Source organism: Ranitomeya variabilis, chromosome 4 (assembly GCF_051348905.1).
Source record: "Ranitomeya variabilis isolate aRanVar5 chromosome 4, aRanVar5.hap1, whole genome shotgun sequence".
NCBI classification, from domain to species: Eukaryota; Metazoa; Chordata; class Amphibia; order Anura; family Dendrobatidae; genus Ranitomeya; species Ranitomeya variabilis.
The window spans coordinates 290,471,568-290,485,996 of record NC_135235.1 but is presented as its reverse complement, the minus strand read 5'-3'; the positions used below and the strand labels follow the sequence as shown (position 1 = coordinate 290,485,996).

The 14,429-nt window shown below is 42.7% G+C and overlaps 1 protein-coding gene across 1 annotated transcript; it reads left to right on the top strand.

The window, feature by feature from the left end:
* The first annotated feature begins 7,610 nt into the window (after positions 1–7,610).
* Positions 7,611–13,725, top strand: LOC143767838 (taste receptor type 1 member 3-like). Its single transcript, XM_077256360.1, has 3 exons — positions 7,611–7,810; positions 10,714–11,014; positions 12,859–13,725. Exons 1-3 carry the CDS (start codon positions 7,611–7,613, stop codon positions 13,723–13,725), a joined length of 1,368 nt encoding a protein of 455 aa, XP_077112475.1.
* The last annotated feature ends 704 nt before the right edge of the window (positions 13,726–14,429 follow it).

Sequence of the window (14,429 nt, the reverse complement as noted above, 5' to 3'; positions counted from 1 at the left end):
ATAGATCATGAAGGTAACAAGTAAAGTGTTCAAAGTAAACAGGGAAAGAGGGAGAAGGGAGGAGAGCAGCATCACCATTTACTAAATATGTATAGTATAAAGTAAGAGAACCATAAAATAAAACATTCACAGCGTAGTCTAGTGAAAATAAAAGAAGTGAGACCAAAGAGAGTCAGGGAGGAACCTTAACTGTATTATGAACAGATGATAACCAGGGGTCCCACCAATTCAGAACTTTAGTTTTTTGGTCTAAATCGTGTGCAAGCATAATTTCATAATCACAGTGAGAATTTAAACGTGAAATCGTTTCAGATAGCGTAGGGAGAGCTGATGATCTCCAATGCGCTGCTATAGTTTGACGCGACGCAATTAGGGTATTTGTTATAATGGGCCTAAGTATACAAGGAAAAGCTTCCAAGTTTAAACCCAATAAAGCTAGGGAGGGAGTTAGAACTAAGGGAAGACCTGTGAGGGAACAGAGGAGGTCACCCACAGAAGTCCAGAAACGATTCACCTCGGGACAGAACCACCACATGTGAACATCCGAACCTAATTCAGAACAACCCTTCCAACATGAAGGGGAGAGGGAAGGGGTCGGACCACGAAATTTGGCAATTCGAGCTGGGGTTAAATACCAATTAAACATAAGTTTTTTCGATTGCTCCAGATGATTAATGCAGCGAGTAAAATGAGCAGCATGGCCTGAAGCAGACAACCATTGTTCTAAGGGGGCAGAAAAGCCAAGCTTGGACTCCCACCTAACCATATAGGGGAGTTTAGTCACGTAACGTGAGGCAAGGAGGGCTTTATATATAATAGAGACTCCGCGGCAGGATCGATTATTTTGACCAAAAAGGGCTTGTAGCGATAGATTAATTTCAAACGGGTCATACACTGGAATAGATACCGCATTTAAAAAATGTCGGAGTCGAAGGTAGGAGAACAAGGCTGTGGGAGGAAGGGATAGTTTAGCAGAGATGACATTAAAAGGGGAGATACTGCCCCGCTCCAGAAGGTCAGACAAGAGAGTTATGGGAGTGAGATCATTCACCCAAGAGGCAAAGGACATCCCTCCCATAAGGGCACTCACCGCCTGCAGTGAAATATACTTAAAAAGAAAAGGAAAGTGTGAGTTCTTAAATTTTTGCCAGGGCGCAAGGGTACTTTGAATAGAACTAAGGGTGAAAGGAGGAGAGACTCGACGAAGAAGGCTCATTTCCAAGAGAAGTCTATTCGAACCCCGCGGAGAATAAAATGATTCAATTTGTAGCCATTGTGAGGGGGGGGATTCTAACCACCAAATTCTAGCTATATCTAAGACGATTGCCGAATAATACGCTGAAATATCAGGCATTCCAAATCCGCCTTTAGAGAATGGGAGGGTCAGAGTGGACATCGCAACTCTGGGAGTTTTGTTATTCCAAATGAAACGACTCAGTACTGATTGGAAGAGGTTTAAGTATTTTTTAGGGAAAGGAAGGGGGATACATCGGAGTAGATAAAGAATTTTAGGGAGAAGCATCATTTTAACAATTTGAATACGAGCTACCCAAGATAAATTATGGCCAGCATAGTCCGCGCATAATAAACGGATAGAAGAGAGCAAGGAGTCGCAATTAACTCTAATAATATGTTTGATGGGGGAGATGTGAATTCCCAAGTAGCGGAATCCGCCATGAGTCCAACTGAAGGAGAATTGTTCGGAAAGAATTTGTTGAGAGGAAGAGGAGAGGTTAATTGGAAAGATCGAGGATTTAGAAAGGTTGAGCTTATAGAAAGAAGCATTAGAAAAATCCGAGAGAACAGACATGATAGAAGGAAGAGAAATAGCAGGATTCGTGCAAGTGAGAAGGACATCGTCTGCATAGAGACTAATTCTATGATCTATCGGACCCACAGATATGCCTGAGATAGCAGGGTGAGTACGGATAATAGCAGCTAAAGGCTCCATAATGAGAGCAAAAATTAGAGGGGAAAGGGGGCAGCCCTGGCGTGTCCCATTTGAAATTGAAAAGGTGGAGGAGGAAAAGCCACCAGCCTTAACAAAAGCGCCAGGAGACGAGTATAAGGCCATAATGGCTGACTTAAATATACCACTAAAAGCAAACTTATCCAGGACCGCTTCTAGGTACCCCCAGTGTACACGGTCAAAAGCTTTTTCAGCATCCAGGGAGACGAGTACACCGGGGGAACCTCTCTTCTCAAGAAGCTCCAGGAGATTTATAGTCCTTCTTGTGGCGTCTCTGGCTTGCCGTTCAGGGATGAATCCCACTTGGTCCAGCCCCACCAGAGACGGAAGTACTATTTTGAGACGGTCCGCTAATAGTTTAGAATAAATTTTTAAATCACAGTTAAGTAAAGCTATCGGACGGTAGCTGCTCGGGTCTGTGGGGGGTTTCCCCGGTTTTGGTATTGTAGAAATGGACGCTCTTAGTCCTTCAGGTTTAATGCGACCTTCACATTGCCAGAATTGGAAAAGAGATAACAGATGAGGAGCTAAAAGGGAGGAGAAAGAAGAGTAGTATTGATAGGGGAAACCGTCTGGGCCAGGAGCCGAGCGTTTTTTAGAAGACCGAATTACATCTAGAATTTCGGAAAGGGAAAAAGGTTTGTTAAGAAAATCTAAGTGCTCTGTGGACAAAGAGGGGAGATTAGCTTTTGAGAGGAAATCAGAAATAACCACAGGTGAGGGTTGCGGGGTAGAGGTGGAGGAAGACAAGTTGTAAAGATCGTTATAGTACGATCGGAATTGTTCGGCAATTAGAATAGGATTGCGAATTGTATCTCCCTGAGGAGAGATGACGTGGGAGATTCTAGAACGGATCTCCGTTTTTTTAATTCGACGGGCAAGGAGGGCACCAGCTCTATCTCCCATACTGTAATAATTGGATTTGATCTTTTTCAACTGGAGTTCAACACGCGAGAGAAGAAGGGAACGAAGTTCATTCCGGGTTCTCATTAAATCCGCAAGAGTTTTAGTATCTTGTGAAGACAGCAGAGAAGTTTCAAGATCTTTGATCTTGGATAGGAGGGAGTCCAAACTCGCATTATATTGCTTTTTAGCATAAGCTGCCAATTTAATCAAATGACCACGCATTACGGCTTTATGAGAGAACCACAAAATATCTGGAGCAATATCCTCAGTTTTGTTGAAAAGAAAGAATTCTTTTAGGTGAGAGGTGAGAGTGTCAAGATTAGTCATTGAGGTTAGGAGGTGTTCATTCATTTTCCAGGAAGTTAGGGGTGAGTGGGGAGTGGAGTCAGAGAGAGTTAAAGTAATAGGCGCATGGTCTGACCAAGAGATAGTATCAATGCTAGCCGCAACACATAAGGGGAGAAGAGAGTCATTTACTAAGAAGTAATCTATACGACTAAAGGATTTATGTCTCGGGGAAAAGAAGGTATAGTCACGTTCGTTACTATGGAGGTAGCGCCAGATGTCGTGTAAATGAAAAGAGGCGGTAGTGGGGGCCAGGTCAGATCTAAACGAAAGGGGATTCGAACAGTCGAGGGCTTTGTTAAGGGGGCATTAAGATCGCCCGCAATTAACTTGTGTCCCACCATAGAGGGAGATAGATCATCTAATAATGATTTAAGAAAAGTGTTTTGCTTGGAGTTCGGGGCATAAATCGCTAGTAACGAGAACAGAGCATCATTTAAACGGCAAATCACGAGTAGATATCTTCCCTCAGGGTCTGGTAAAACTTTAATTAGCTCAAATGACAGATTAGCGCTAATAAAAATCGCCACCCCAGCTTTTTTATGCTGTGAATTGGAAAAAAAACGGTGCGGATAAAAACGTGAGACTATTCGGTGGTTATCTGCACTTAAAAGATGGGTCTCTTGTAAAAACACTACATCTGCGCGCGCTTTTTTAAGTTGACCATATAAGAGCGAACGTTTTTGAGGAGAGTTGAGACCATTAACATTCAAGGCTAATACCGAAGTAGGCATAATGAAAGACTGGTTGAACTCCTGTGACTCCCATTGGATCAAAAACTAATGCTATCAGTGTGCTGCTTAAAAGGAGGGACAGGTGAGGGAAAAAAAGGAAAGGGAACATAACTACAAAAACATAACACAATAAAACAGTCGCAGACAAGCGACAATGAGAGCATAGGCGATAAAACCTACAACAAAATTTCAGAAGTGGACAGAGAAATGCAGGGTCTCGTACCCTATGACAGGGGAGAACCATTTCTCTTAGACATTTAACGGACTTAATTACAAGAAGTAGTTTAAGTAAAAAAAAGAAAAGGAGAAACAAAAACAATTTGGAGCGAAAAAAAAACGCTCTGCGGGGCATTGTTTCCAGGTGTAGGTGTTAAGGAGAGGCACGGTGAAGGGGGGAGACAGGAAAGGGAGAGATAGAGGGAGAGAGGGGGTTGAAAGGGAGAGAAGGGGGAGGGGGGGGAGAGAACAATATTACAACCTAGAAAGCGAGAGAGAAAATTAACAAATAAAAAAAAGACAATCAAATCAAGAATTAAACAGGAGACCAGGAAGACGGTCTCCTGGGCAAGGTAATCATAAAGAGAATAAAGACCAGATCAGCCAGGGATTACTTAAGCGATCCTCCACTCTGCATCAATCCTTCTTCCACTAGAGCCAGATTTGTCAGAAGAATCGTTTCCCGGGCGGTGAGAAGCTTTAGAAGGGGAGGCTGTGAGAAAGTTCCAAGATTTCAAAAGTTGCGCTGCTTGAGCCGGAGTAAGGCAGACATGAGTAGAATTGTCTCTCCGAATAATAAGGCGTGTCGGGTGACCCCATCTGTATGGCACGTTTTTGTCGCGAAGCAATGCTGTATAGGGCTTAAACGTGCGGCGTATGGCAAGGGTGCCTGGTGAGAGATCCGGATAAACCTCCAGCTTTGCGAAACGCTCAGAGAGGGAGGACTTTGCCCTTAAAGCTTTTAAAAATGATTCCTTGGCTTCAAAGAAATGAATCCTTGCAAGGACGTCACGAGGGAGATCCGCACGGATGCCAGAGGGTTTCTGGACTCTGTGAATTCGGTCTATTTTTAGATCTCTGGGATCCAGATCAGGCAGTACTTCCACCATAAAATCCTGCAGAAAGGGTCTCAGTTCCTCAGGAGAGATCAGTTCCGGAATGCCTCTAAGGCGGACATTATTCCGCCTGTGCCTGTCTTCCAGGTCACAGTTCTTTGCTTGCAGAGCTTCCACCGCGAGCTGAAGGTGATCATGCTCGTCCAAGAGGGTGTTATGAGACTGGACTAGTTCGCCCATTTTACTTTCCAAATGGTCTGTGCGATTGCCCAGATCTGCCACTTCTCCTTTAAGTTCCGTAACAATAGTCTGTATATCATCGTGGATGGAGGAGCGCAGCTCCGATAGCAGCCCTTTCATCAGGGAGAGTGTGACCGGCGTATCTGATGCAGGATCAGGCAAGGCTGTGTCCTGTGCTTGGGAGTCTCGGCGCGAAGCTCGGACAGAGCGGGGAGAAGGGGGCGCCATGTTGGAGAGAGGCACCGCGTCTGAGCGGCCTGGCGGGAAGTAGTCTGAAACCCGCTTAGGAACCGCAGAATGCAGGTTTTTTAGTTTCCCCATTAGGAGGAGGGAAGAAGAGGTGATTCCCTTGATGAAATGAGAATAATAAAGCTGACCTGGGTGCTTTAAAAGATGCTTTAGTGCCCAGGGGAACAGGAGCTCCTGGATTAAGCAGCCTCCACCATGAGCAGTCAGGCCACGCCCTTCAGTTTAACATTCTGATCAGACTGTATGAAGCCCACTGCCACTTCACGGCAAACCTCATATGAACTTGAGTGTGGGAACTTTTCCAAGGCTCCAGTTCATGAGGACATCCAGCAGAGGGCGCCTCACCGCGACTCAATGTAAGTACAGATCACCCAGCTTTCCTTTCAGCACCCGGGGTTTACAGGCACGAGAGAGTGCTTTAGCACAGCTCCTGCCTGTAAAATGATTTAACCCCTTCAGATGGATTTACAGTACTTCGTTGGACGTGACAGATCAACAGAAGGTATGTATATTGTTGGTTTATTATTTTGCAGAGCGAGGGTCTTCAGGTGGATTGAGAGAGCAATAAAATATTAAAACAACCTGTGTGTTTATTTCATTAAAATACTTTTTAATAATGTGTGTGTGTTATTTTAACCCTTTCCTACAATTGGATTAATAATGGATAGGTGTCATAATTGACGCCTCTCCATTATTAATCTGGCTTAATGTCACCTTACAATAGCAAGGTGGCATTAACCCTTCATTACCCCATATCCCACCGCTACACGGGAGTGGGAAGAGAGTGGCCAAGTGCCAGAATAGGCGCATCTTCCAGATGTGCCTCTTCTGGGGTGGCTGGGGGCAGATGTTTTTAGCCACGGGGGGGCAATAACCATGGACCCTCTCCTGGCTATTAATATCTGCCCTCAGTCACTGGCTTTACCACTCTGGCGGAGAAAATTGCGCGGGAGCCCACGCCAATTTTTTTCGCCATTTAACCCTTTATTTTAGCAGCTACAGCACCCAAATTTTGCACATACACACTACTAACATTAGTAGTGTGGAATATGCAAAAAAAAAAAGGGGATATGAGATGGTTTACTGTATGTAAACCATGTCTCATATCCTGTCGGGTTTGTGAAGGAGAAATGAAAAGCCGGCAATTGAATTACCGGCTTTTCACTAACACCGCTGCGTATTTCTCACAAGTCACACTGCTGGTCCGTGTGTAATCCGTAATTTTCTCGCCCCCATAGACTTTCATTGGCGATTTTTTTTGCGCAATACGGTGACAAACGCAGCTTGCTGCGATTTTCTACGGCCGTACAAGACCGGATGCGTAATATACGGCTGATAGGAGCTGGGCCATAGAGATTCATTGGGCCGTGTGTAATGCGAATTTTACGGACGTAGTTTATGTGCTCATACGTCCATAAAACTCGTTAGTGTGAGGCCGGCCTAAGTGTCGTGCAGCTTCACTTACACTCCTGCAAAGCAAAATGGCGGCGCCCAGTGGCTGAAAAAAAAATTAATAATAAAAAAAATGTTAAAGTTAAAAAAAGGAAATTTGTATGAAAAATAATTGTTTATATAAACATACATTGGATGTATGTCTACCTAACCTCCGGATTTTATCTGAAATTACCTACCAGGCAATGTACATGGCGGCCTTCCATTTCTCTCCATCTAAACATGGGATCGTACTCAGACCAATATTAGTCAATGGGGCTGTGCGCATATCCAATATTTTCCTAAGACCAAATGGTCCAAGGAAAAAAATATCAGCGTATGCTCTTTGCCTCTGATAATCAGGTCGTACTCGCCCATTCTTGGCCATGGGTCTGTGGCCGAGCCATTGTGCATGTGTATGGGGTTCGCCCGGAATGACTGTTACCAATCTGAGGGTTATGGCCATGATTGCAAGTTACTATTGGATCCTACATCAGGAGCCCTGAAACATCATTAGCAAGTCACATATTTGAGAGATGTCTATTTGAACAGATCCACCAGCTGCAGAGCGCAGTACACAAATACACAAGAGCAAACAGTGGCTTATTTTCATGTCCTCCACAATCACCCCATCTACATTTTCAGCAGTACCAATGGCACACGTGAACGGGGCTCCTGGTGGACATGTCGGGATTTTCTCTTATTGCCATTGTATCAGTTGTCTATTGCTTGTCGCTGCCGGCTTTAACGAAGGAGAAAAACTCGACTAATCTGACATTCTTTAGATCGCCGGGAGACTTCAACCTGGGCGGCCTTTTCGCTATTCATAATGAAGCAAAAGCATCACTCTACTGGACGAGAAATGAAACCATGCAATGCAAAATGTAAGTTTTTATTTTAATATGCAAGGATGTTGTATCCAAAATAATATTATATATACAGAATGGGCAGTAAAGTGGATTTGCAGCGCTGGGGTCCTGGGTTCACATCCCACCAAGGACAAAATCTGCAAGGAGTTTGTATGTTCTCCCCGTGTTTGCGTGGGTTTCCTCCGGATTCTCCGGTTTCCTCCCACACTCCAAAGACATACAGATAGGGAATCTAGATTGTGAGCCCCAATGGGGACAGTGATATTAATGTCTTTAAAGAGCTGTGGAAAATGAGTATAGTAATGGTAACCTATGGATATGTACTTCGCATAAATATATTATTATTATTATTATTTATTTATTTATATAGCACCATTGATTCCATGGTGCTGTACATGAGAAGGGGTTACATACAAATTACAGATATCACTTACAGTAAACAAACTAACAATCACAGACTGATACAGAGGGGCGAGGACAACACCAGTAAAAATATGGATTTAGTTTTACTAGTGCTATAATTTATTTTGTTAGTTAAATATGTATTAATCTTCTTCCTCTGAGTATTGTATAAAATATAACAAAGATGCCCTGTGTCTGCCAGGTGAAGGTGTTGTGCCTTTAGGTGCTCTTTGCTCTGGTTCATAGTAGGGATAGGTGCACACAACCGTTTTTTATCCATCCAAGAAAAACGGTCCAATTATTCTGATCAGAGTTTGCTCAGAGTGACATCACTTTTTCTCAGAGGCGGAGAGAAAAAAATAGATTCTCCACCCTCTCCATACTGTAAAGTCATGAAAATTGGACAGCATTTGTATGTCATCCGAGTGCAGTCCGATGTTTTTCACTGACCCATAGACTTGCATTGCCGATTTTGTTCTGACTCTTGGATGAAAATTGGACATGTCTCTGTTTTTTTTTCCTTGGTCCAAGGAATAAATTGGATATGTGCACAGTCCAATAGAATATCATGGGTATGAGTGCTATTCGTGAAAACAACAACTATCACTCATCTGATATAATGGATAGTGTACTCGATCCCTAATAGTCCACAAAGCCATATTGACAACGCTTGTCTTGATGAGACAACCTACATATTCAATTAAAAGAAGGAGTCAGAAGTCCACTTCTAATGTTGGATTGGAAGGCACAATTGCTTAGAGGGAAAATCACTCGTTATGTAATGTTTATTATACATTGTATAATTGCATCAAGTTTTTTAGATTTCACTGTCTGTCACCTTCCCTTTTTTAATTTTACTCACTTTACTTACATCAGCATGTTATAAATAAATTCTCTTTATAGAGGTTGTCCCAAGTCACCATCTACTCACAGGAGTGGTGGTGTCATTGCTCCATTCAAATAGGTCACTTCAAAGCCCCAATCTCACGATGAGTGAGGGGTCCCAATGAGAAATAGGAGATCATTTACTAAATTGGGACAACTGCTAGGCTATGTACTACGGCCCAGATTTGCCGTCATAACAGTAATCTGCAGCTGAGGCTTCTTTCACACTAGCGTCGGGCTCGGCCCGTCGCTGTGCGTCGGGCCGACGTTCCTGACGCTAGCGTGGTCTCCGCCGCACAACGGGGGCAGCGGATGCATTTTTCCAGCGCATCCGCTGCCCCATTGTGAGGTGCGGGGAGGTGGGGGCGGAGTTCCGGCCGCGCATGCGCGGTCGGAAAAGACGTTTACGACGGAGCAAAAAACGTTGCAAGCAACGTTTTTTGCCCCCGACGGTCCGCCACTGCACGACGCACCCGTCGCACGACGGGTGCGACGTGTGTAAATCCGTCGCAATGCGTCGTCTAATATTAGGCTATGGGGAAAAAACGCATCCTGCAAACACTTTTGCAGGATGCGTTTTTTCGGCAAAACTACGCATTGCGACGGATTTCAAAAAACGCTAGTGTGAAAGTACCCTGAGACTCGAAACTCCAGCTGATCCATCGTCAAATGAAAGTCCATGAAATCCACACCAAAATTACATGTGAACGTGGCCCAAATAATATCCACAGCTGTATTTCCTGTGATGGTACCAACAGTGGGCAGAGGTAAAGCAGATAAAGAAGAGCAAATTGATATGATGCGAATCAAATTTGTGTTGAATTTTTAGAAATTTGTTGAACCTGTCGAAATCAACTAATCTATGATTTGATTTGCGCAAGATGGCAAAAAGTTCAGCCACTATTTTACACATTGCAAAAGATTACATTAGCCAAAAAAGGCTCTCATGACCTAATGTATAGCTGGGCGGAATTCCACATAATGCCATACAGCTATTCCATCATATGGGATAGCGCAAGCAATTTAGGAGAATTATCATAGCCAGTATAAAAGCAGAGGCAAGTAATGCAGCAGCTATTTTTAGATGAATCTGGACAGTGAGATGGCATCACAGCTTATCAACAGAGATTGGGAAAGAAAGCCATAAAACACTGAATAAACATTACATATAGTGTGTGACAACACAGCAGTCACCACTCATTTACCCATAGTCATATTTGTTAAAGTCACTTTGACATTATTGGAATAGGATTGGATACAGTCCTAAGAGACCTCAGAGGGCTGTACATGTCTTTTCAGGTTAATCGGAGTACTTGCAATAAAATTTTTGGAAAAATGTACCATAGTTTGCAAATTCCAATTTGGAAAGATTCGCTCATCTCTACAGGATGCTCTTCACTGTTCCTTCTATTGTGTCCTCCTAAATAGTACAAATAGAACTGGCAAATTTCAAAAGCTATATTTTGGGTGGGGGATCAAACATCAGACAAGGGCAACATCTTTTGATTTCCTTGTCCATTTATAACACTTTACGACCAACATTATCTACCATTTAGGATGCATTTCAACAATTGTTGTGGACACTGTGAAGAATAAGTCAGATTCTAGTAACATCGTGTCTCTTTTTACAGCTTTAACGCCCATGAGTTCATGGCACTTCTTGCCATGAAGTTTACTATAGATGAAATTAACAACAGCAGCACGATCCTGCCCAACGTCAGCCTGGGCTATGAAATCTATGACACCTGTAATGATGTAAAAATCATTCAACGGGCAGCGTTTATGTTTCTCACTGAAAGAAATGAGTCTGAGATCAAGGTCCTCTGCAATTACACTGATTACAAGACAAAGATCGTGGCTGTGGTAGGACCATCCACATCAGACATGGTTGCTGCCACTGGAAAGTTGCTCAGCTTCTTCTACTTACCCCAGGTAGGCACAAATGTATTTTTATCTTTAGGTGTCTTTTTTTTATAATGTGGTTCATTGGGAATTGTGAACTCAAAATACATTTCTGGTAGAAGCTGTGGTAGATCGGCTCACTCGGCCGCTCGCAGAGATAGACACAGGAACGTTTGTAGTCTTCTACTGGATTATTTAAAATGTAAGGCACAAACCAGTGCAAAGTTCAGTAAAAATAAACATGACCTTTCTGGCATAACGGGAAAATAAAAAATAACATATAGCATATAGCACAGTCCATGTGGCTTTGGGGAGCCGCCCACCCAGCGTAAACAAGGTTCAGCTCCCTTTCCCATAAACACCGCTTTGGTGCTCCAGACACACCGAACCCTCAATGATTCAGAAGGCTGACTATTTACCTTCTAAACCACACTCTGGAGTGAGGATATGATGAACAGCCTCCAATCCACTCTACAGCTTTTTACTAAACCTAGCCCTTAACATGGCTAATTAACTCATCTCAGCACTCAGTGTGCTGCAGTATTTTACTAGGTTCATATCACTGAAGCTAAAAATCTCAGTGATACATATTTCCCCTAGAGTACTTTGCCAGTGACTGTCATAAAGGTAATATAGGGTTTGAATCATGAGTTTGTTGAGGGATACTAGAGCTATTGACCTTAAGGGGGTTTTCCCACTAGCAAAGTTCATTTTAATCAATAGATCTTGGAATAATAATAGCTTCCACAACTGGATGTGTGTAAATCAAATGTTCCTGTGCTGAGATAGTCTTATAAATGTGCCCGTGCTGTGTACTGTGTAATGGCCGTGTCTGATCGTACAGAGACATGGTCTGATCATACTACAGCTCCTGGGCAGGGAAGGAAGCAAAAGAGTATATAGACAGGACAGCACAGGATCACAATATTTCTTTATTTGAGGTAAAACATTTTTTTTTAAAAGGCAGCGAAATTCTTTACCTCACAGAAAGAATCAGCTGTGATCCCATGCTGTCCTGTCTGTATAATCTCTTTTGCTTCCTCACCCTGCCCAGGAGCTGTGGTATGATCAGACCATGTTCCTGCATGGTCAGACACGGCCATTACACAGTACACAGCAGCGGGAACTGTAGGGTCAACTCTACAATGGTGGCTGTAACCCCAGAGCAAAAAGTGTCAAAATAAAGGGATTGGACCTCTTCTCTTCAAGGGCCCAACTACAGATGCTTAGATCACGATGTGCCTCTATACACCCTTATGTTTTTCTTTTTTTTGGAATAAAAAATTGGGTTTTGAGATCTCGGGTAAGACATCTCAATTAATCCGAATTTGCTGTTGACTTTGGAGCCAGTTCGCCATTATGGTTTATTTCTTTTGGTATACATCACCAATAACCTATTAGAAGGCTCAATAGACTGAATAGAGGATGCAGTAGACTAACTATTAACAATGCAATGATGATGTGAAATAATAAAGGTGCTATTTTTCTATAAGCCTGCTTGAAAGGCGTCCTAAGTCATTAGAACCACCTCTGGATCTGGTAAATTATAGCCAAGCAGGAAATGTAAGCATCATATTCATTTTCGGCACCACAAAATTAGTTGCGTTCACCTGTTTTTGTCTCTGAACCAATTTAGCTGTAGACATCTGTCTGAGATGGTTTAGTGAATCCTGCATTGAGCAGGTGGTTGGACACGATGACCGTGGGGGTCCCCTCCAACTCTAACATTCTAGGATTCTATGAATGCGAGCAGGTTAAAATCAATTTAAATTTCCAATCTTTTCAGTGCAGATATCATAATTAGCTGGTATAAAAGCAATTAACTTTGATCGTGTTCTCATACTTCCATGCCTTTTATTTTTTCCTATTTTCAGATCAGTTATTGGGCTACCAGTGACAGGTTTTCAGACAAGAATAGATTTCCCTCCTTTATGCGCACTATTCCTAGTGATGGAAAACTAGTGCAAGGAATGGTGAAGCTCCTTAAGGAATTCCAATGGAACTGGATCTCAGTGATCGCGAGCAGGAATGAATATGGAGAATACGGACTCTTCCAGTTGACATCCGCAGTTTCCCAAAACGGCATCTGCATTGCTTATCAAGCCTTCTTACCAAAAAATATTAGTGACCCTAACTTCAACACATCTGTGCAAAAAATACTAACCGATATCCAGAAGACTGGAGTCAATGTCACCATTGTGTTCTCCAGTCTATCGGAAGCTCAAGCTTTTCTCAAAGTGGTCATCAAAACTCAGGTAAAAATGGTCTGGATTGCAAGTCCAATGTGGTTTCAAGATGTAACTATCCAGCAAATGTCCGGAATCCAATCTATTGGGACAGTTATTGGGTTCACTGAAAAAACTAAGGTGATATCTGGATTTCAGGACTATGTATGTAAGATATTATACCAGATAGAACAGGAAAGGAGTCTTCTCCTTAATGTCAGTTCTGCAAATGAAGACATCACCCAGTATGTATTCCAGACCTGGGACCTGCAAGAACAGTGCCAGTCATGTAGCATGCTGACCCCCGAGAACATAACAATGCTACAAGACCCAGTGGTGCCCAGGCTAGCCTACCAAGTCCATACTGCTGTATACTTCATAGCTCAAGCTATCCACAATCGCATCCATGCTCCAAGGTATGCCCAGCAATATGATGAGTCCAACATATTTCCGTGGCAAGTAAGTACTAGCTTAATTAAGAAAGTAAACCGTCACAAAGCGCTCCATGACTTTTAGTAATTAGCGTCAATGCCTCCAAAATTTATCAACATCTGACTATTTTTGTGTAGCATTAATATATGGGATTAAGATCTATCAACAATGCCCTAGCGTTGGAGACCACTTGTTATCTGTAGACCAACTAGGGAAAACTTTACTATGAACACTTGTAGGCAAAGTAACGTCATGGATATATGAAGAATATGGTTTTTTTGTTTTTATCTAAACTTCTCACGTGTATTTTCCTCCCATCCTTGTTCTACCTATCCACAGTGATTGTTAAAGGGCTTTTTCACTACACTCATATTGATGACCTATTTCCCAGAAATTGATTGATTCAATGTCTGTAATGGGCCACAAAGCACAATAACCATTAAAGGCCACTTTTTGCAATTAATTTTCATTAGCACGTAACCATGAAAATAAGCTGTTCAGATTGCCCTATTGCTAGGACCTCTAGTGATCAGCTGCATGATATTGGAGAACCTAGTAGTAAGTGCTACACTTCCCTGCAGCACACCCAGAGGGCAAATAGAGCATTACATGGGTCCTCCAGAGTATAAAATACTTTTTACAACCAGCTCTTTGTTCTGGCTAATTGATAAAGATCCCGAATGAAGGAATCATCTCTATTAAAGGGGTTTTCCAGAACTTCTATATTGACGACTGATACTAAGGATAGATCGTCAATATCAGATTTGTAGGGTCCGACGCCCAGTATC